Consider the following 21,671-nt stretch of genomic DNA (forward strand, 5'->3'; position numbering starts at 1 on the left):
ATGGTATTTGCTATAACTCCGATGAGAAAACAACCTCTTCCCAGAACCAGCCCCCACTCTGCCTCTCCCAAGCCAGTGACTGTGCCCACCTGGGATTTGGGATTATGCCATAGGTACAGTGAATGGTGGCTTCTCACAAGCCCCTCTACAGCAAGTTTTGGGGCCAACCATAGCTGCCACAAGGCCCTGAGCATCTGATTGCTCTAAGTCTTCCCTAAAAAGGGGTCCAGATGGCCTAGAGGTTTGGGACTCCCCAAGAGGGTGAGGAGCACCTTTGCCCTAAGCTCTTCTGTTCCAGCCTTGAGGGTGGAGACAAGGAAAGGCCACATCTGTGGTGGGAGTAAAGAGGAGGTGACATCATTTTCCAGTGGTTGTGGCATCAGGGCCAGCGGAAGGAGAAGTAAGTCCTCTTCAAGCCCAGAGGCAGGGCTATTTCACTGAGCTTTGGAAGGGACCTCACCCTGGGGTCAGCTCCCAAGGGTTTTTTTCCCTAGCCCGTTTTAGTTCAGGGGCACTCCACTCCCCTGCCCACCCTCCATTTCCTAGCTATAGAACAGAGGCCAGACTTAGGCAGGAAATATTGGAATAGGGTTCTTTAATAGGAATAGGAAGGAGAAAAATAAATAAACCTCACAAATTCAGGATAGAAAATGATGCCAACCTTGTCAGGCAGCCTGAGTGGGGTGCATGCTAGGAAGTGCCCGCCGCCAGGCCGAGGGGTGATGCCGCGTTCAGAGTGGGAGGGTGCCTGAGAGGCCACCACCTCACATGACTCAGCAGCTGAGGGGCCAGTCAGCTGAGGCAGCTTTTCCATGTCAACCTTCCATCCCCAACAGGCAGAAGGTGAGGGAAGGGACCTCAGCCAGGGATCCTGGGAGAGGCCATCCCAGAGAGCTTCGAGGTAGTGCCAGACTCTGCCTCAAGGAGCTGACAGCGAGGCCTGAGATGGGGCCTGGAAGCCCAGTTGAGCTGCCCACACTGGGGAAAGAGGGTTTGGGGTTTGGGTTTGGTTCCACTTGAACCACAAGTACCAGAGTGAAGTGCCAAGGTGGGTAGGTCCAAACCTCCAGGTGAGGAAACTGAGCTCAGAGTGGGATACCACTAGTTGCGCACTAGGAAAGGCAGAACAGGGCCAGGATCCCATTTCCAGCTTCCCAATCTATATTCTTTTGCCCTCAACAAATATACTACACTTATCCAGAGATCAGGGAGAAGGATGGAGAGCAGCAAGTCAGCTTGGAGAAGACTTCTAGGCCCAGAAAGGTCCTTGCCCTAATGGTACCTGCCTCCTGCCTTCTCCTTTGTGCTCGCTATTGAGGAGGGGACTGCATCATCCACGGGAGACCCAGCCTCCCATAGTCTCAGGGTGCTGGGGCTCTGTTCTCCTGGGGGGATAGAGTCACGTCCCAGAGAAGGGTCTGAACATCCTTGCTAAATGTCCCAGTGGGATGGGGGCATCAGAGGCGGCTGTCCTGGACGTCGGCCTTTGCTGTGAGTGGGTGCTGCTCACGCAGCTCCCCAGAGGCCCCGCAGGCCTTCTCAGGCTTGTCCTCGGCCTCGGAAAGGAAGCAGGTCCTGAGGCAGGCCCTCACCGACTCCTTCACCTCCACCTCCAGACCTTTCATCCTGGCCTCGTACTCTGCCAGCGCCTCCTGCTGGAACTGTGGGGACAGCAAGGACCACACTGAGGAGGAGCCCCCTGCCTCTCTCCCTCCTTGGGCAGTGGAACAAAGAGAAGCCCAGGCTCCTTTTTCAGAGCTTCCAGGAGACTGGGGTGGGAGGGAGGGGGTGGGGGAGCCCATCAGGGAGCCTCGCAGGACAGGAAACGCCACCCAAGCAGAGAGATCTGCACAGCCGCCTCACTGGAGAGCGCCTTGGGACCCACTGGGGAGGGATGATGTCCCCCTTCTCCTGACCTCCTGACTGGCAGCTCCCTGGAGTAGGGCTCTTTCACAGCCTGGAGCCTGTCCAGCTCTGCTGGGGGTTAGGGCAGCGGGCTGTTACCTGTTTTTCCATCTCCCGGATCTGTTCCAGGCAGGCCACCTGCTTCTCCTCCAACTTCTCCTGGTGGCGCTCCAGGGTCTCCGTCATCTGGGCAGGAGCGAGAGGCAGGGAGTCAGGACAGCAGGACAGGCAGCCTGCATTGGAATCCAGCTGTAATCCCAGCTAACCCCTTGTGAGACTTTGGACAAACTCCTTAACCTTTGGGCAGTCCTTTTAATTTGTAAAATGAGGACAGTAGTACCTGTCTCTCTGGATTATAAAGGATTAAATGAGACAGTTGGTGTGAAGCTTCTGGCATAGCGCCTAGCACAAGGGCAGGCCTCAGTAGATGGCAGCTCTGTTACTGTGGTTAATAACCCCAGGGGAGCTTTGGGTCCATTCTCAGCAGAGCCTTCCTCTTCCTTCCTCTTGCAACTCCTCGGCACCTCAGGAAGCCATTCTCACTTGCTTTTCACTCACCCACTCCAGCCCCATCCTGCCCTAGCCAGCTAGCCTGTATTGTTCCCATGTAGGGGAGCTGGCCAGAGAAAGACCTTCAGGCTGGTACCTCAGCCTCCATACCCAGGCCAGAACCCAGGGATGCCCCCTCCCACCCCTAGCTGCATGCACGGCTCTGGACAATACATCTCCTCACAGCAAAGTAAGGGCCTGGGGCTGCCCCTTCCCATCGCTGGAGGCGGGGAGGGGATAGAGAGAGAATGTGTGTGAAGGACACAGCCATTACACACCTGCTTGATGACCTGCACCACTTCCTGGATGTGGGAGTTGTTAATCTCTCTCTTCAACCTGTTGGTGTAATTGGAGTTTTAGAAAGGGCAGGAGGCCCCTGGGGAGAGTTGAGTGAGGTGAAGTCTCCTCAGGGTGTAGGCAAATGAGAAATCCATCACAGGAACAGGAACCAGACAGAAGGGAAAGCATGGGGACCCAAGGAGGATGTAGGGGGCCACTGGCAGCCTGGGGGCCTTCTGAGGGAACAGCTTCCTCACTAAAACACACTGTTCTTCAAGGCTTCCATGGGAAGCACCCGCGGGAAGCAGAGCCACTTGAGTGGCCAGGCTGCCGTCCCAGGGCTTCAGCTCCCTCTTTGCAGGCTTGATTTCCCTCCAGCGCGCCCCTCTGTCCAAGCAGTGTTGGCATCTGTGTTTTGCCTAAGGAGGATACTCTCAGATCAGAGGTGACAGAGGTGGGATCAACTTTTTCAAGAGCCAGGGGAGAGGCACATCTTTGGGAAGCCAGTCGGGATGCACTTGCAGGGAGGCCCCTTTCCACCTGGGGTGGGGTCTGCCCAGCACTGGGCCTCCCCTCCAGGGCTCACCTCTCCTGGGCCATCTTGTCTGTGGTGACTTTGGTCATGGCCTGGATCCGCTCCAGCCTCTTGGCCTCCAGCTTTTTCTTCATCTCCTTGGTGTCCCTGCAGAGTGACAGACAAGAGGGTGATGTTTCATGGGGCCCAAGCCCTTGCTGGGAGGCGAGGGTTGGATGTGGGAAGGAGGCATCCGTACATCTCTGAGGCCTCCTTGAGGGACTTCAACTCTGCCGCCTGTTTCTCAGTGGCCAGCGCCATCATTTTGGCCATTTGCTGCGGGGAGAGGAAGGAAGGGCTTGGGGAGAAGCCCCGTGTGGCACAGAGGGAGTGGGCTTGGTTGGGTGGTCGCCCCACTTGGCACCTCAGCCGCGTGCTGCTCCTTGCGCTTCAGGATGCTCTCGTACTGCTCCTCGCCTTGCCGCAACAGCTCCAGCTCCAGCCTGTCCCTCAGCTCGCGCACACGCGCATCCGTGCCCTCGGGGCCCTCTCCCGGCCCGGCCCGGGCGCTCTCCTCGCTGGGCACGGTTCTGCGGAGGCCACGTGGCGACAGGCCCTGAGCCCTCCGCCCCCGCCGCCCGCGCGTCGCGGAGGGCAGGCCGTCGCCGTGGCCCTTACCTCTTGTTACGGGAGCCCTTGCCAGGGCCGAGCTTGCGGCCTCCGCCGCCGCCGCCGGTGCTCAGCGGCCCGAGCTCGGCCAGCTGCGCCGCGCCCCGCTGTAGCAGCTCCTCCCAGCGCCGCGCGCCGCGCCGCTCCAGCTCCCGCAGCTCCTTCTCGTGCCGCCGCTGCAGCTTCACGACGCCCTTCTGCTCCCGGAGCTCCTCCAGGCTGGCGGTCCTCGGCTCTGCGGACGCCCGGGTGAGGCGCCTCGCCGCCCAGGCCGCCCTGCCCTTCTAGCCCGCCAGGAGCCCCAGGCCGTCCCCAGGCTCGTCCCCAAGATCCCCGGGGTTCAGCCAGCCTTACCCGCGACTTCTTTCTTGGCCTCCTCCCTGGCTCTGGCCGCGACGACGGCAGGGGCTGCAGAAGAAACAGGATGGACTGGCACGTGCCTGGGGCCTCTTGACTCAGTTGGCTCCTCTCCCCACCCCCCACCCCACCACCACCAACACCCCCACCAACCACCACACCCGCCCCCCTACCGCTCTGTCCCCTGGGAGTTGCAGTATAGCCCCCTGCAGCTCTTTCCCAGCACCCAGGTTTCAGACACAGCCCTTTCCTGTGCCTGTGGGTGCAGCCGAGAATGTGGAGGCCCTTCCAGTAGGTGGGGGACCCCGGAGTGCATACCTGCTGACCCATTGCTCGTTGGGGCTGCTGCCGCATTGGCCTGGCTGGCAAGTGGACTCCCGAGTGGGAAGGGCTTCTGTGTAGGAAGAGCAGGTTAGGAAGTGGCTCTGAGGACCCCTCTCTCCCTGAGCCCTGGGACTTTGCCCCCTCCCCTGCCCCTACAAGAGGGCAAAGCTCCTGGAAGCCCCCCTCTCCCCGGCAGTGGCCCCCACAACACAGACCTCAGGCAGGCCTCCCATGGCCTCCTTGAGCTTCACAGACTTCTTGTCATGGGCACTGAAGAACTTTATGGGGTTGGTGAGGGCCACGGTGAGATCTGGGTGCACAGGGCATTACCCGACTGGTACGTATGGAGATGTACCTGGAAGCTTCTCCTGTCCTCACCCACTCCAGGATGCCCTGTCCTGCCCCACTCTGGAGGCTGGCTTGATGAGGGGGGACGGGGGCTCCTAGCATGCCATGGGCTCCTACCTGCCCAGGTATCAGGTACATAGTCCTTCATCTCCAGGAAGATGAAGAGCGCAGGCATAGTGAGGGGCATGTTGCTCTCGCTGTGCAGGCACAGATGGTGGTACCCTATTGGGCATGGTGGGGCAGACAGTGAACCAGAGCCCATTGCCATCCATCACTGCACACAAACAGCCCTCGGCTCAAGGACCTGAATCTGGCACTGCCCTATCCTGGCTCTGTGACTTTGGGCAGGTTACTTTAACTCTCTGAGACTTTCCTCCTTTGTGGAGTGGAGATAAGAGTGTCTGCCTCATGTGAGGATTAAGTGAGAATGTGTTATATGCTCTCAGCACATTTTAAGTGCCCATAAACATAAGCTACTTGGGAAACTGCCCCAGTAGTTTCAGAAAATTACAGACATTCTGTTAGGTGGGCAGAGTTCCCACCTCTATGAGGTTCCTGGAGGGGTGCTATTCCTGCCCCACTCCCTAGGGCTGATGACATGAGGGTTTTAGGTAAGATCTCAGTGTCCTCCTGGAAGCTGCCCCACCCTTTAGGCAGGCTTCTGATGCTGGCTTTGGTTTTTGACCCCTAGGAATAGCAAAGATGGACTCCTCTCCTTACCAGAATTTAGGGCATTAATGGGGATGATGCGATGTCCGAGAAACTTGTTGCCTTCCTCCATCACAGCCACCCTGAGGGAGGCCAGCTCAGGCATCAAGATCTGGGGAGAGTTTGGAACAGGACAGGCTGGGGAGGGGGAAGGGAGCCAAGTTACCCCCCTCCCTGGCTCCAGAACTCTTAGCATCAGTGTGAGAACATGGCGGGTGTTACCAGATTTGGTGAGGACAGAGGGCACTCTGTAGGCCACAACACATAGACATCCTCACAGCTCATGCCATGGCTGGTCTCACACAGGGGAGAAAGGCTGGATATGCAGCCCAGGGCTGTGGGGACCTAGTGCAGACTGCCCTTGGCAGCCTTGCCAACAGCTATCCAATGGAGACAAAAGACCCTCATGATCCCATGAGACCCTCAACCCAAGGCTGGCAGTTCACATTTCTGCCTCTAATCCTAACATGTACATGGATGCACACACACACTCACACACGCACAAAACCAAGTGAACGTCTGTAAACTTGGGTTTTGGACTCTTCAAACTCAGGAGGGCACAGGATGGGGGTGGGGAGAGGAGACGGAAGGTCAAGGAGCTACCTTTATTTACTTCCTCTTATCTGTAAGTAGAGGCCAAGAACTAGGGGCAGACCCCAGCCCCTGCCCTGCCCTAGCCCCCACCTTCTCGAAGACAAAGGGCTCCTCCTTCCAGACAGGATTGATAGAGTTAGTACTGGGTGACAGCTTGGTACGATAGCGCCTCTTGGGGTCCCCAGGAAGGCCAAACAGCTCCACTTCCACGTAGGTGCGCACACTGCGTTCTGATAGGAACTGCCCAGAGATCACCTGGGGTGGGGCATGGGAGGCCAGCATCAGATCCCCACCCAGGCTCTTCCCTAAGCACCAGGGGCCACTGGCTCCCTATAGCTGAAGCATCCATTCTTGGCTGTTGTGAAGAACCCCATTCAGCTCTGGCCATCGAGTAGGGTCTGTGTGGCTCAAGGATTACAGCTAAGCTCTGAGGACCAAGTGCTTCCAGCATGAAGGCGAGACATGGGCCTTCCACCTCCCTCCCCAGCCCAGGAGAGAACAATGCCCTCCCCCAGGCTGGGGATCTTGCTGCCCACTCTGCCCACTCTTCCCCCTCCCCCACCCCAGCCTCAACCCTTCCCGTTGGTTTCCATGGTGACCAAGTGGCAGCCTCCAGTGCTGAGGAGGAGGCAGTTTCCAAGGCAACTTGCTACTGCATGAACTGGCTGGGGCTGAAGTTTTCAGGATATTAGAGGAAGGGTTGGGAGTGGAAGGGTGGGCTCCCATGCCATTCTCCTCAAGACCCCAGCCCTCCTGGCCACTTCTCTGCCCCAGGGCCTTGCCGTGATGGAAAGGGTGGTGGCTACCACCACGTCGATGCGGTCCACTGAGAAGGGATTGAACTGCTTGTCCGGCCGGCGCATGAACTCATGCTTGAGGAGGTAGCCACTCTGCCCATTGAACTCAAACAGCGCCATGTTCTGCTGCATGGGCAGGTCTGGAGGGACAAGGGAGCTAGGTGAGAAAGGCCTGGCCCTGGGTCTGTGCTCAGTTTCTGTTTCCTACACATCCCAGCCTTTCTTGTCTGGCGAATGGGGAAGTGGGGCAGACTGTGAGGGTCAGGGTTTCTCCTGTCCCAGCCTGGCTCCTTGGGCTGTCTCATCTCTCAGGAAGGGTCTGCAGCCTGGAGTCAGTAAGGAGCAAAGCCACAACCAGGCCGAAAGCTGGCAGTGGGAGTTGGGGCAGGTGGAGCAGGTGTTCCCACAGACACACTCAGGCAGAGCGGCCAGGACCTATGCCAGCACCTAGGCGTCTTCACACGCATGTTCGTCTGTGTGCAGTGATATAGGCATGAACTAATGCATTTATACCTGAGCGTGCTCCCAGAGCCTAAACAAACATCGGAACACCCCCATCTGTTCTAAAGACCCCCCAGGGGTGATGTAAAGGTGGGAGGGGCAGGGGCCAGGGGAAGATTCTTAGGGTCCTGGGAGTTCCCTCACCCATCGTCTGGAAGTTAAGGGCGACCATCTGGCATCCAGCATTCCAAAACATCTGGGGCATATAGTTGGAGGAGTCCATGCGGGTTCCCTTGGGGTAAATGCGGCTCATCTGGCGCTTGTTGTAGCTGCCCCCTGAGTATAGGAGCCCAGCCCGAAGCTGCCTGCACCAGGAGGACCCAACCGCCTACCCTGGGAGCTCTGTCCCCTGGCCTCCCCCCATCCCCCACCCCAGCCAAGGATCCTGACTACTGAAGCCTCAAGGATACTCCACAAACTGCACTGCGGACTTGGAGAGCAGGTCATAAGCCTTGAGTTCCGTGAAGGAGGAGATGACATAACTTCGGTCCTTCTCTGTATAGGGGAGAAAGCGGGGAGTGCCCCTGTCAGGCTGCCCTCTCCCTCAGCCCTGGCATCCCATGGGGGGCAGCTCCCGCCAGCACAGAGGTGCCTCCACCCCAGTATTTCCATGGAGGCCTGAGGGCTTAGGGGCCAAGCTCTGGAGGAAACGTGTGGGTAACAGTGCCTGCTAGGGGTGAAGGGTACTCGCAGTGCTATGCACGGGGTGCGATGTGGGCCGCGGTTCTGGACGGTGAGGGCCACATGCCGTGGATGGGCACAGAGGGTGTGGGGAACATGCTGGGCTGAGCCCAGGGGGTCAGTAATTGCTGTGCACACACACAGAGTATGAGCATGTGCTGCAGTGTGCGCAGGGAGTGAATCGTGCAAGCTATGGCTGAACACGTGGGGGGGGGAGGGGTACACTAAGGGTAGTACTGCCATGATTGAGCCCAGGAGGGGGTGCAGGCTGTGGGTTCAAGGGTGAGCAGTCAAAGTTGCAGAGGTCCAGCTGTGCACAGGAGTGTACAGAAAGAGGTGCTCATACTGCGGACATGCACACAGAGTGAGAGGAATGCACTGTGCTTGTGTCCAGGGAAGATAAAAGTAAATAGAAGTGCACAGAAGTGGAAGGGCATGAGGGGCATTGTTCGCAGGTGGCTTTCTCTGCCTTCCAGCCGCTCCCAGGAGGTCTCATCTCCCAGGGCCCAGGCTTCTGGGCTTGGGCCCGCCCAAGGCACAGTTCACCCCTGGGAGCCACAGAACCTGCAGGAGGCTGCAGAAGACCTTGGGCCATTCTGGCTGAGGCGGCCTGTCAGTCACCGACACACTCCAGAGCATTCTGTTTGGCGCCAAGTTCCTCAGTACAGTGCTGGGAAACTGGGAGCCACTGCCACTTAAACAAGGCCTTTGCCTGACTCCTTGGCTGGGTATTTATAGACAGGGCCCCAAGTCCAAGGAAGGGGGAGATTCCCTTTCCTCTGGTCTCAGGACAACCTTCTGAATCTAGCCTAACCTCCACTCGCCACCAGCAGCAGCAGCACTCGTGCCAACTTACGGGCAGAGAACTCGAAGGAGATGAACTTCGTGGGCTGGATGTAATTGACCAGACTGGACATCTCCTCGTAAGCCGTCGCCTCCAGGCCTGCAGTGCCCTAGAGAGGAGAGAGGAGGGAAGAAGAGGAGGTAAGAAGAGGAGGGCAGTCCGGAGCCCAGGAACGCAGCCCCAGGGCCCCTACCCCGAGGGCCCTGCAGTGGAGGATGGCACAAGGGCCTGGGGACCGTCCCCACACACCTCATCTGACTGCATCTTCTTTATCTCCTCTTCATCCAGACTTCCCGACTCCTCCTCTTCCTCTTCCATCTCTTTCTCCTCCAGCTCAGGCCCTTCTTCACCAGCCCATACTGTCACACACAGCTCTGTCACACAGGCTGCCCAGCAGGGTCCTCGGGCCCTGCTCCTCTGCTCTTCCACCCAGTCCTCTCTGGACTCACCTGTGTCCTCGCCAGCCAAGGCACTGGGAGGGCAGCTGCCCTCAGCCTCCCCACCAGACTCCTTGCTGGGGGATTCAGGGCCAGAAAACTGGTTCTTCTTGTTCTTGATGAGGATCTTGCCCCTGAGATCCTGGGGGCTGGGCAGGGGGAGGCCTGGTTCCAGCTGTAGAGAGGGGAGGCAGTTCCTCACCTTCGAAGTATAGCCCAAGCTCCTTAATACCAAGTGTGCTCCCTCTGCCCTCCACTTCTCAACTTGCCTCTCACTGCTCCCCTCAGCCTTATTCTTGCAGAGATAAACCAGTTTATCCCTCAGGTTTCAGCTTAGCCATCACTTCCTACAGGAAACCTTCCCTGAGCCCCCCAAGACCAGATCAGAACTCCTCAGGTACTCCCTTAACAACCACTAGGTTGTAATGGCCTGGTTATTTGTCTGTCTCCCCACTGGAAGGTAACAAACCTGAGGGCAGGGACTGTGTCTTTGTCACTAACATACCCCAAAGCCCAGCACGGTGCCTGAAACATGGTAGGTGACAGGATCCCATCCCTACAATCCCACCAAGTGAACCCCAGCATTCTCTGGGGACATCCCCTTCCCTAACCTGGCCCCCACCTGCCCCAGGCCCCAGGCCCAAATGTCCCACAGTGAAGTCCACTCACTGGGAACTTTTCCAGGGGCTCTGTGAGCAGCATATCCCCAAAGATCGTCCGGCAGTACTCGGCCATCTTAGCCTGTTGGCGGGGTCTGCAGGGAGCAAAGGTGGGTGTGGTTCAGCACCTCAGCCCAACCTTCTTGTCCATACTTTCGTGCCCTTGATGACCCATATCACGGGCCCAGGGGGTCAGGGAGGCAGGAACACAGGTAGGAGAATGTGGGGTCCCAAGGAAATTGTGTTGAGAACTGGATGACAGCTGGAGGGACGGGCTAGAGGCTGGGAGTATTGGGGGGAGGGTGGTGGCAGGCAGGAGACTGGGGGCTGGGTGAGATTATGGCTGAATGGGCCTGGATACGCACGAGTCCACGTGGTTTTCAAATGACAGGATGACAGGATAGGGTGAGGTCTTAAAGGCACTTTCTGCAATAGCCTCAATTGCTTCCTGGAGGAGAAGGGCACCCAGTGGGCAGAAGGACAGTGCTCTGGCTGCCCCTGCCATGGCACCTTCCCCACTCATATAACTGGATGGCCAGTGTTGGTCCCTGTGCCCTCTAGTCCCCACATTGGTCCAAGGCCTTCAGACATTCCTTCCCTCTAGCTTAAGTCCCCGCAACTCCAAAAGGCTTCTGGCCAAGGGCCCTTCCCTACTGCCACTGCCACCAGCCTGCACACCCTGAGTCTCACCTTGAAGAAGATGTCTGTGGTCATGGTGAAGCCGTGGGTGATAATGGGCTCCTCGTCCGGGGGCTTCCCCTTCCAGCAGTCTAGCTCCACACATCGACAGCCAGAGAGCAGCACCTGGCGGTACATCTCAGCCGAGGAAAGGCCTGAGAACTGGCCAGCTGGGCCAGAGGGTGGCAAGGGGCAGGGTGTCACCCAGGGCAGTCCAGCTCCCCCCACCCCACCCCACTCCATCACGTTCTGTGCTACTGCCAGGGTCAGCAGCATGTGGGCAACCCCTGCAGACGACTCAGGGGATGGGAGCAGAGGTCAACAATGAGCTCGGCAGGGCCCACCTGTCAGGTAGGTGTTGTGCGAGGAGTTGATGTAGTAATGATTGAGTGGCTGTGTCATGTCGTGGTGGAGCAGCAGCTTGTCCTGGGCCAGCACACTGTTCTCTGGCCCACAGAGAAACCAGACCATGCCCTCAGGTGACAGCTGGCCTGGGGGACAGGGGATAGCTGTCAGGGCTGCAGCCCAGCTGCTGGGGCACAACAGGACAGTGGCGGGTGAGGCATTCCCTTGGTCCTCACCCCTCTGCACGTTGATGCCACTGGGCTCATACTTGTCGATGAGGCCCTGCACCTGGTCAGGACGTGCTGGCGGGAACAGCAGGGAGTTAAGCCGTGAGTCCCGCTGTTTCTGGTTGATGAATTTGGTCAGATGCTCCTTAGTCATGTAGGGTTTGGCCTTAGCATGGCTGTAGGCCAGAGAGAGGAGCACAGGTCCATGTCCCTTGGGCCCAGAGGCTCAGATAACCCCCTTCTCCATGGGGCCTCCTGATTCTCAGCATGGCACGGGGGAGGAGAGGACTGCTGGCCACCACCCCTTCCCCAGCCCAGCCCAGCCCAGGAAGCTCACTAGGAGGTGAAGATCTCATCTATTTCTGGCCGAGGACAGAGGCTCATGAGGAAGCTCTTGTAGACAGGTTCTGGGAAGTCCTCAGGATTGATGGCATCATTCTGGGAGGATAGTCACCTTGTCACCCCTGCCCTCCCTTTCTCAGAGCACAAACTAGGCCCAGCCCTGAGCAAGGGGACCTGATCACAAGAAGGGCTCAAGGCAAACAGGAGCATCAGGGACACCCTGAGCACCCACTTCTCCAGGCCCTGCTTGCTGAGCAGAGAACATGCTGAGCTGGTTTGCTCAAATTGGACAGTGGCTAGTCGCTTAGCTGTGGAAGGATTAGAAATAAGAATGACCAGAATGAGGCAGAAAAGCAGACGGAAGTAAGTGGTGCTGCTTCCCAGGGCAGTGGGCTGTCTTTTTTTTTCCCCCAAAGTGGAGGACAAGTTCTTATAAAGAAGTAATTTGTATATAAACATGCATGTGCCTGACAGGAGTCCCAAAATACAAGAAGAAAACACTGACAGAATTGAAGGGAGAAATAGATAATTCAACAATAATAACTGGAGACACCAAAAGCACAGGAGACAAAAAAAAAATTAGACTTCATCAAAATTAAAAACTTTTGTGAAGGCCAGGCTCAGTAGCACAAAATCATGTACGTCAATGTTGACAGCAAACGTGTAGAAAACCCAAATGTCCATCAACTGACGAATAGATAAACAAAATGTGGTCCATCCACACCAGAAATGGAATATTATTTGGCAATGAAAAGGAATGAAGCACTGATTCATGCTACCACATGGATGAACCTTGAAAACATGGTAAGTAAATAAAGCCCAACATCAAAGACCACATATTGTATGATTCCATTTACGTGAAATGTCCAGAATAGGCAAGTCTATAGGAACAGAAGCAGAGATTAGTGGTATTCAGGGATTCTGTGCCTTTGCATTTCTTCCCCCAAAACCCACTGAATGTCTTTCAGAGTCATGCTGGCAGGCCAGTGTCGGTCTTGGTTGGCAGAAGGGGGTCTGAGCAGGAGAACCTGACTGGGTCCCCCCAAATCCACCCCTGCCTCCAGAGCTGCAGCTCCAAGCCAAGCTCTGGCAGTAGCTTCTACTGGGACTCACGGAAAGCAGATATATAGGGAGGATTTAGCAAGGGTGGGAGCCCAGGAAACAGGAGAGAAGGAGGGCAGATGTGTACTGACAACAGGCAGGCAGTGCTGGCTGCAGGGACTGCAGCAGGGGCCCATTCCTGTCCTCTCCCCCACCCCATGCTTGCATCGCCCGTGACTGACTCTGCATCAAGGAATCACCAGCTCTGCAGAGCTGGGACTATGGGGAAAGTTCCTCCTGGATTCATGTGAGCAGGTGATCAACAAGGGTCTTAGTTTTATTTATTTATAACTTCCAATTTCTTACCAGGAGAAAATACTCTATGGGGTGCAGGATGAGACCTAAACAAGGGCACTGGCCAAGGGGGTATAGGGCACTGAGGTCAACCCCCTTGGCCAAACTTGAACCCTGAGGTCTCCTTTCTATAATTCACATAAGGCACCTCATGTGATGATCTTTCTTACAACTTTTAATTAAAGATTAATTATTTAGCTGAAAAGAAAGGAAAAATGCTTTTCTGTATTGAGCTAAAGTCTGCATCCTGGCGGCTTCCACCCCTTGGTGCCGTTCCTCTCCCCCATGCCCTGCAGAACTAGTCCCTTCCTGCAGCTTTCAGATCCCTGCAGACTGCCTCCTGCCACTGCTGACCTTATCTTGCTCCTCCAGGCTGAAAACACTCATGTTCAGCTTCCATTGCCAAGGTACAATGGGACTGCATGCCATGTTGCTGCTTGCCCTGAGTGCCCGGCCCCACCACCACCCAGAGGTAGGGGATGCAGACGACCTGCCCTGAACCTAGCATCTCACCCCCGTGCCCTGGCGCCATCTCTGTGCCTAGTATCCTAAGCAGTGCCTCTGGGGTTAGTTGGCTCTTCAGGCTATTGACTGGGACGATGATGTCATCTCTGCTCCTGCCCCCCATTCCTGGCCAAGTTGCTCTCTGGTGGGAGTGAGAATACTAGGCATGGCCCAGGGGTGGGGAACCACTCACCTTGCCTTTTGGAAGGTGGCAAGCACTGAGAGCAGCTTCCACCCGCTTGCGGTCAGCAGGAAACATCTGGAAAAAACTGAAGGGGCAAAGAAAGGCAGCAGGCAGAGAGAGGATCCAGGTCTGGAGAGGGAAGGCTTTGTGGGGGCTGGGTGGTGTGTGGGCAGGGCGCTAGGGAGACTCACTTCTTCACAGGAATCTTGCCTTCGGGGCTGAGCTGCATCTTGAGCTTCACGAGGCTGAGGGGCAGAGAGCAGCCTGTCAGGGCCTGGGGCCAGCGCTGAGCCCCCAGGGCCGAGGCCAGACAGGAAGGCAAACTTACATCTTGTCCAGGAAGGTGCTGCGGGGGGCGTTGGCCGTCAGTGGGTGCTTCACCAGGGCCAGTACATCCTCAGCCCAGACCTGCAGGACCACGGAGCATAGCGGTCAGGCCCCCGAACACAAGGGTGCTCCCGACCACCCCACGGCCCAGGCCTGTGTCTCTCAGGAAGTCCTGGCTCTCCCAGGTGCCAAGACCCAGGCCAGGTGATCCCTGGCGCACCTTGCCCACGTTCTCCTTGTAGGAGACGAAGTTATGGAAGGTGAGGTCCACCATGTCAGGGCCAGACACCACTGTGAGTGTCTTCAGCAGGAAGGTGTTGTCAGGAAAGTCCATGTTGAAGACATCCCGGAGCTTCTGGCTCTGCAGCAAGTGGTGACGTGGTTAGAATGGGGGCTGTGCTCCATCCCTGCCCTGTGTGGCTCTCCCTGTCCCTTCCTCTCAGCCCTCAACCTATGGCCCACGGGGGCAGAATCCCATCTCCATCCTAGGAACCACAGGTCTCAGCATCTTCCTGCCCCTGATTCCAGAGCTGGGTGGGAAGGAGAGGCCCATAGGAAGAGATGAACCAAGGCTACAGGGCCTGGGAGTCCCATATCTTTTATTTGCCACTTTTGTTTGAAGGTGGAGTCTTAGCTCCCAGTCTCAGGGAATCCTGCCTCCCGCCAGTCCCTTCCTGCAATTTTCCTACCAACATTAAGCAAATACAGGCAAACCAGTCAGAGGGTGGAGTAGTAAGCCGCACCTCTCAGACAGTCTGGGGTGCTCTAGGGGCAGGAGCTGGCACCCTTCCCAGATCCTCACCTCTCCCTCACTGTGCCCAGAGGCTCTGAACCTGGGAGCCCAGCCAAGCCCAGGAGCAGCCACGCCCCTTCCTTGGCTCAGGGCCGGATCAGGCTGCACAGCCGAGGAACCATTCCCCTTGCTCCAGAGATCAGGCTTCCCACCCCGCAGGGACTCTTGCCCTTGCCGCCTGGAGATGGTGGCTGCACTGAGTCTGGGCCGCTACCGGGCCCACCTACCTTGGGTATCTTGGCAAACTTTCCGAAGCGGGTGTCCCGGATGCTGGTGATGTCCAGAAACTCCATCTCCTAGAGGGGCTCCCAGTGACAGCGAAGAAGGCACCCAGGAGAAAAAGCCCAGTTCAGAATGAAGAACAGGGAGAAGGGAGCTTCCACACCTGTTCAGATCTTGGCCCGCTGCCCTCTCTAGATGCCAAGACTACCTGGGACCACCCGGACCCCGACCCTCCCACAGACCAGGTGGGGGCCTTCGCCTTCCCCTCTGTCCGTTCCTTCCTCACACAGGAGCTGTGGCCAACAGTCTCTCCTCCACCGCCCTGGACCCTTGCCGGGTCCCCTTCCCCTCCTTCTGCCCGGCTGCTGGGGCTTTTCCCTCTTCTCTCCAAACCCTCGCGTTAGCCCAGGGTCACAGGGTGAGCAACAGCCATCAGTGGCGGCTCTTTTTCCTTTCTCTCTCTGTCTCCCGAAGGGACGCTAAGGCTGGAGCATCTGGGCCCGAGGCAGCTGTGGGTTGGAGTGACCACATCCTTCCTTCTAGAGCAAACAGCCCTCCCTGCCCGCAGAAGAGCCCCTAAGGCCACCCTTCCAGGTCATTCTCTACTCTCCAGCATCCCTGCCTCCACCCTGTGCCGCCAGGAGGCTGCCTGGCCTCAGTGCACAGCAGGAGCTCGGTCAGGGCCATGGCAGGTTGGGCCTCCTCACCTTGCTCTGATACGTCCAGTATAAGTAATAGCCCCTGGGATCGACACGGAGGATAACCGGGGAGGCGACTGTCGTTTCCTGCAGAGAGAAGGAATCTCTGTTCTGAGACCTCAGGCCAAGCTCCCGGCCCAGGTCAGGGGTTTCAGAGCCCATCATATTCCTAGAAAGTGCCCTTCCCAGGAATCTGAAGGCATTTCCCTTTGTTCTCTAGAGCTAAGCGCTGGGATGAATAGTGGACTGGGGCTGCTGTTTCTGGGAGAGAAGAGGTTTCCTTCTAAGGCCCAAAGAGAGGTTCTCTTTGTAGACCCCAAACAAGGTCTTGGCCCCTACTTTATTGTAGTCTCAAGAGTCATGGCTCGGCCAAAGGGATAGAATGTCTTTCCCCAATAAATCTCTCCGCTACCATCCAGGACAGCCCAAACTCCTGCACCTACACCCAAGGCCCCACCCAATCCAGCTGTAGCCTAACTGCCTGCATGCTCCAGCCTCCCCTCCACGGACACCCTCCCCTCCACGAATGCCTTCCATCCATGCAACTGTCCCATAAAAACACCAAGTGCCTTCCCACCTCCCAAACTTGAGCACCCAAACGTCCTCTGCCTGAAATACTTTCAACAACTAACGCATACCTCACCCCACCCCTTCTGAAAAGGCTTCCCTGAAATGTGCTGTAATAATCTGAGGTTGGGGGCTGGTTCACAGACCTAGAAGCCCCCCTAGGAAATCCCCAGGGGCTCATGGACTCCTGGGCAGCAAGCTGTGCTAGACCAGGAGCTTGGTGTTTGCCAAATGAGCAAATGAATGGATGAGTGAATGAACTCACCTTCTAAATTCCTGTTCCACTCACTCACAGAGCACATAGGCTACTTTTTATATTAATGGTCTTTGTATGTACATATAACAAGATTTTAAAATTAAAGCATCCAACAGCCATGATAGTTGCCACATGCTAAACCAGACCAAATGCAGCATTTACAAAAGAAGTGATCAAAGAGTTGTTCTCAGATCAGGGGTGGTTAGAGTATGGGGGAAAGAGAAGATTTTGTGAGGAAGCCAATTTTAGAGAAAGTTGTGTTGACAGCTACCTTCCTCCCCAAGGGAGGGTTGGGGGTGCCTGATCCCTCACCTTAAGCATAGTGAGGGGTTTCAACTCTACTTGGCGAGCTTTTGAGGGGCACAATGGACTGAGGCCAGACCCCCCACCCAGGAAACCACGTGGGCTACAGAAGGGCTGACTCTGCATGAGGCACAGCAGAGAGATGCTGGCGTGTTGGGGGATCCTGCACCCCCACAGTGTGTTAGGACAGCGGATGCATGAGTGTTTGCTGGGGTCCAGAGTGGGCCCTTTGAAGAGAGAGGGACAGAGGGTCCAAAGCCACAGGAAGTTGAAAGTGGTAACAAAGGCTGAAGTAATTGTGAGTGACCACATAAAATAGAGATGTCAGAGGACCTCAAGAAAGAGATCCTCAGTTTGGGAGGAGGGTCTCCCAAGAATCCTCAAAAATGTCCACGAGAAAAAGAATGAGCTTTGAGCTTCTGCTGTGCTCAGAAAGCAGGAGCCAGCTTATGCTAGCACCATTCAAGAGAGAACATTGTTACCCCTGTCCCACCTTCCTCTCTGTAACCCGGCCCCTGACGGGCCTGGAGGAGGAGCAGGGAGTCCCACCAAGGCCCTTCTAGAAGGCCAGCAGCCCACCTGAACCCATTCCTAGAGGGAGGAGGGTAGAAGATGTAACTCCGAATTAACATTGGAGTTTCGATTATAACCAGTTTCTGAAATAGGACTGGGTTTTCTGATTAATAGTGACCATTGGACTATTATCCAAGAGTAAATACAATGTCCTGTGGCTGCTGAGTTTCCTTCCATGGCCAGGAGGAGAGCTTCTCCCACCCAGTGTATTGTAAAGGGGCCGTAGGAGACTAAATAAAGTCAGAATTTTATTATATCCTATGCATTGTGCTTATTCAACATGGCACAATATACCCATGTCATCTGCTAACCAGGCCAAATGCAGTCTGAAAGGAGAGTCCTATCTCATAGGTGCATGTGCCCTGTGACAAGGCTTGGGACAGTCTTGCTCATGCAGGATCCAGGGAACATGCAGTGCCCCACCTTGGAGAGGGAAAGGGAGCAGCCAGGTACACAGGTGCTGGCTTGGGGAGAAGGCTGCATAGCAGGTCCCCAGCCCTGGTTTCCCACTGCCCAGTCAGGTTACACACACTGCCCAGAGGAACTGAGAAAGGCTGCTTTAGTTTTCATTCTGAGCCACTTCCCTCATCCCACAGGCTCATGGGGCATGCTACCTCCATGCCCCCACCATGCCACATCAACCGCATCTCTGCTAGGAAGCAGGAAGCATCTCACCACAGGGCCCTTCCCATAGTCAGGGCAGCCAGATTCCTCAGCCTAGCCCAACCCTGAATGCCCAGATGCCCTCATTCCACCATAAGATGGCCAAGCCAGCCATAAGGGCCCGCTCCTGTCCCTGACGAAGGCTTCATTTATCTGAATCTCATGGGGGCAGCCCACAGCCTCCCCTCCCTGAAGGAGGGTCCCCACATTGTTCCCCCCAGCCCAAGAGAACCCCTGGCCTGCAGCAACATTTTTAGAGTAAGGAGGACCTGAGGCTGGGCGCAGTCCCAGTTTAGGAAGCAGCAGACACAGTGGCGACAGGCGCACAGGGCAAAGCAGCGCCTTCCCCTTCCCCTGCAGACAGGCAGGCATCGGGGGGCAAGGCTGTTCCCAGCAAGGGGAAGTTGAAGTCAATTAAGTCCTTCCCAGGCCCCTGGCAGCAGAAGCCTCCTGTTTTCACTTGGGTCCAGAGGCCTTTTGTGGCTGCCCCCATGCACCTCAGGGAGAGCAGGGCTTCCCTGGGACAGGGACAGTGCCCAGTGGCAAGGGGTGAAGGAGTCAGGTGTGGGCACCCTGCCAGAGCAGAAGCAGAATCCCCGTGCTAGGGGTGAGGGCCTGTCTCACCTCTCCTGGCCCTGCCTCAGCTCCAGGGGTGATTTCTGCCCACCAGCTTGAAGCCAGGAGTAACAAGCCCTGCTCTTCTTGGCGGGGGTTGGGGGAGGACAGATCCAGACCCAAAGAGACTACCTCCGGTGCACACTCGCAGCCCAGGCTTGTTTATCCAGGCAGTTGTGTCGGCTGCCTGGCCAAGCTACACAGGCGCCTGGGTCCTAGGAGACATAAACCAACCCTCCCACACCAGCAAAGCCCACTAGCAGCCTGGCCCCGTCACCCTGCACCCCTCCCCCTAGCAGCCGAGGCCCCTGCCCCACTTACATCATCCCATTTGATGAAGCGCTCCCCTTGGCTCAGATAGGCCTTCACCGTGGGGGGCAGCAGGACAGGATTGAGAAGAGACATGGTGCCAAGTGTCCCTGCCTGGAGAAGCTGGGCAGACACGGGGCAGGCAAGAGGAGGGAAGGAAGCAGGGTAGGAGGGAGAGCCAAGCTGTGCTCACATGGCACCCTCCCGAGCCAGTCCGGAAGTCTGGGTGCTCTTATAGCGCACCGGTGGCTGGGGCTGAGTATAGGGCTGAGAGCTCCGGCCAGGGGCCCATCTGCCTTGTAAATCAGCCTCCTCCTGCCCTTCCTGCAGTGGGGGCTGTGGTGACTGCTCCTGCCCAGGGAGGCTGGGCTACCCCTGGAAGCCCCCGCCCCCACCCTGTGCCTCAGCACTTCCTGCTCAGGGCTTCCTTCTCTGTGCTGCTCAGAAGCGAGGCGGTCATGAGGCCTGGCCACCTTGCAGCCAGGGCCTCTAGGGGTAGCCCCTGGTCAGAGCTGGCCTGGGGGACTGGAGAACAATCTGGAGACCAGCCGGGGTATTGTTGCCCAGGCTGGACTAAGGGGCAGGTGCAAAGTGCTCAGTAGGAGAAGGGACCTCCACAGGGGTAGGGTCCAGAGCAGGGGGTCTGACCCCAGAGGCTGGGACCACCCTAGAGGTAGGAATTGGGAATGGGGACAGGCACAGCTGGGACTGAGAGTGGTTTCGTTTTTGTTTTTGTGAGACAGGGTCTTGTTGTTGCCTGGCCTAGACTGCAGTGGTGTCATCACAGCACACTGCAGCCTCAAACTCTGGGGCTCCAGGGATCCTCCCACCTCAGCCTTCCAAGTAGTTGGGACCACAGGCACATGCCACCATCCCAGCTAATTTTGTATTTGGTAGAGACAGAGTCTCACTATGTTGCCCAAGCTGGTCTTGAACTCCTGGCCTCAAGCAATCCTCCCGCCTCAGCCTCCCAATCCCACCCTGCTGGGATTACAGGGTGAGCCTGGATGGAGTGCTTTGAATAAGCAAAATTTGCTAAACACCCAGCTCCTCTTTCTCAATGCTTCCTCCCCATGAAAATGAGGTGCAGGGAAGCAATCAGCCCCTGACCTACCACGTGACTCCGTGACTCCTGCCTCTCAGCTTTGGGCCCGGTGGGGACCTGGATCCCCACGACCAGCCACCCTACACACAGCTCTGAGCAGCCCTTGCCACCAGCCCCCACTGGGCTCTCCACCAGGCTCCGCACTAGGGCCTGGGGTGAGAGCAGTGGGGCAGAGGGCTGCTCCGGAGAGGCGCAGACCTGCTCAGGGTCCCAGGTCTGGGCAGTTCAGCCCCAGCCCACTTCCTCTTGCCTAACCTGCTCCTCCTATCACCCTTCTTAACCCAAGCAGGGAGGTGAGGAGCTCTACCCCTGACTTCCTTCCCCTCTCAGGGTCTGGCTTTCTTCCCCAGGGTCCCCCATGGGCCCCTGACAACTGTGAGACCCTCACCCCGGCCCTAGAACTGCCTCTGCTGGTGGTTTGGGCCAGGGCAGGAGGGAGGGAGGTGGAGGGAGGACACTCTTCAGCAGGAATTAAGACTAAGACTAATAGCTGGGCCTGTAGTCCCAGCTACTAGGGAGGCTGACGCAGGAGGATCTCTTGAGCCCAGGAGTTTGAGGTTGCGGTGAGCTATGATCACACCACTGTACTCTAGGCCAGGTGACAGACTGAGACTCTGTCTCAAAAAAAAAAAAAAAAAGACTAAGACTAATAAGCTGCCCAGTGTGGGCTGCAGCTAAGGGATTCCTTAGCTGCACAAAAATATTCTCCAAAAGAGCAATTCCAAAACCAGGGGATGGGGCCTGGAACAAGGCTGCACCTCCTGGCAACGGCTCAGGGTCTCCTTCTCCCCTCCCCATAACTCCTCAATGTCTCTCCTCTCTCCTCTCTCCCTCCCTCCAGTGTTGGGCCCCTCTGGGGGCCCCTCTGGTAGCCCCTGCCTCCTGGTTCCCTCCCTGGGATCAGGTTCCCTCTGGGTCTGTTTGAGTGCATTTTGCAAGGGAAATCCCTGTCCCTTCCCAAAGCCTCTGCACCTGTCACCTGCAGCCACCCTGGTCCCTGCACCCAAGTCCCTCCCTCTTGCCTGCCCTTTAGCCACCAGCCCTCTCTCCACTTTGGGCCTGGAATGGCAAGCCTGGGGAGAGAGAGGGACCGGCTCCTCTCCTCAGTTTAAGGATTTGAGGAGTTCTCACTCTGGTCCTTTCAATCTCAGGCTCTGACTCCACAGGTCAAAGCCTCACCCCTCCTTACCCTGTGATGACACTGCCTGGAGTATTCTTGAGAGCCCAACTGCAGCTTTATGGGGGCCTGTACTCTCCTGCCCACATCCTGACATCCTGCAAAGCCAGCCCTAAAATGCAGGAAATCCGGGCAGCAAGGAGAGCCGAAAACCTTCCTGAAAGAGGGCTTTTTTCTTTTAGAAATACAGTTAGGTTTTAAAAAATGTGAGTTGACAAAAAA

The 21,671-nt window shown here is 56.9% G+C and overlaps 1 protein-coding gene across 1 annotated transcript; it reads right to left on the reverse strand.

The window, feature by feature from the left end:
* Positions 1-913: 913 nt before the first annotated feature.
* Positions 914-19,272, reverse strand: PLCB2 (phospholipase C, beta 2). Its single transcript, XM_012649427.1, has 32 exons — positions 19,180-19,272; positions 15,891-15,968; positions 15,189-15,257; positions 14,389-14,529; positions 14,170-14,249; positions 14,033-14,086; positions 13,851-13,926; positions 11,754-11,854; positions 11,426-11,592; positions 11,189-11,335; positions 10,857-11,014; positions 10,532-10,614; positions 10,177-10,261; positions 9,520-9,682; positions 9,320-9,429; positions 9,083-9,179; positions 7,956-8,040; positions 7,690-7,814; positions 7,030-7,184; positions 6,338-6,502; positions 5,666-5,765; positions 5,063-5,167; positions 4,813-4,907; positions 4,592-4,667; positions 4,271-4,324; positions 3,926-4,151; positions 3,672-3,837; positions 3,507-3,583; positions 3,320-3,415; positions 2,733-2,790; positions 2,005-2,091; positions 914-1,661 (listed from the first exon to the last, which is right to left on the reverse strand). The coding sequence occupies exons 1-32, from the start codon at positions 19,261-19,263 to the stop codon at positions 1,458-1,460; spliced, it is 3,567 nt and encodes a 1,188-aa protein (XP_012504881.1). The 5' UTR covers positions 19,264-19,272; the 3' UTR covers positions 914-1,457.
* Positions 19,273-21,671: the final 2,399 nt, after the last annotated feature.

This window comes from Propithecus coquereli, unplaced genomic scaffold (assembly GCF_000956105.1).
Source record: "Propithecus coquereli isolate 6110/MARCELLA unplaced genomic scaffold, Pcoq_1.0 Scaffold3, whole genome shotgun sequence".
NCBI classification, from domain to species: Eukaryota; Metazoa; Chordata; class Mammalia; order Primates; family Indriidae; genus Propithecus; species Propithecus coquereli.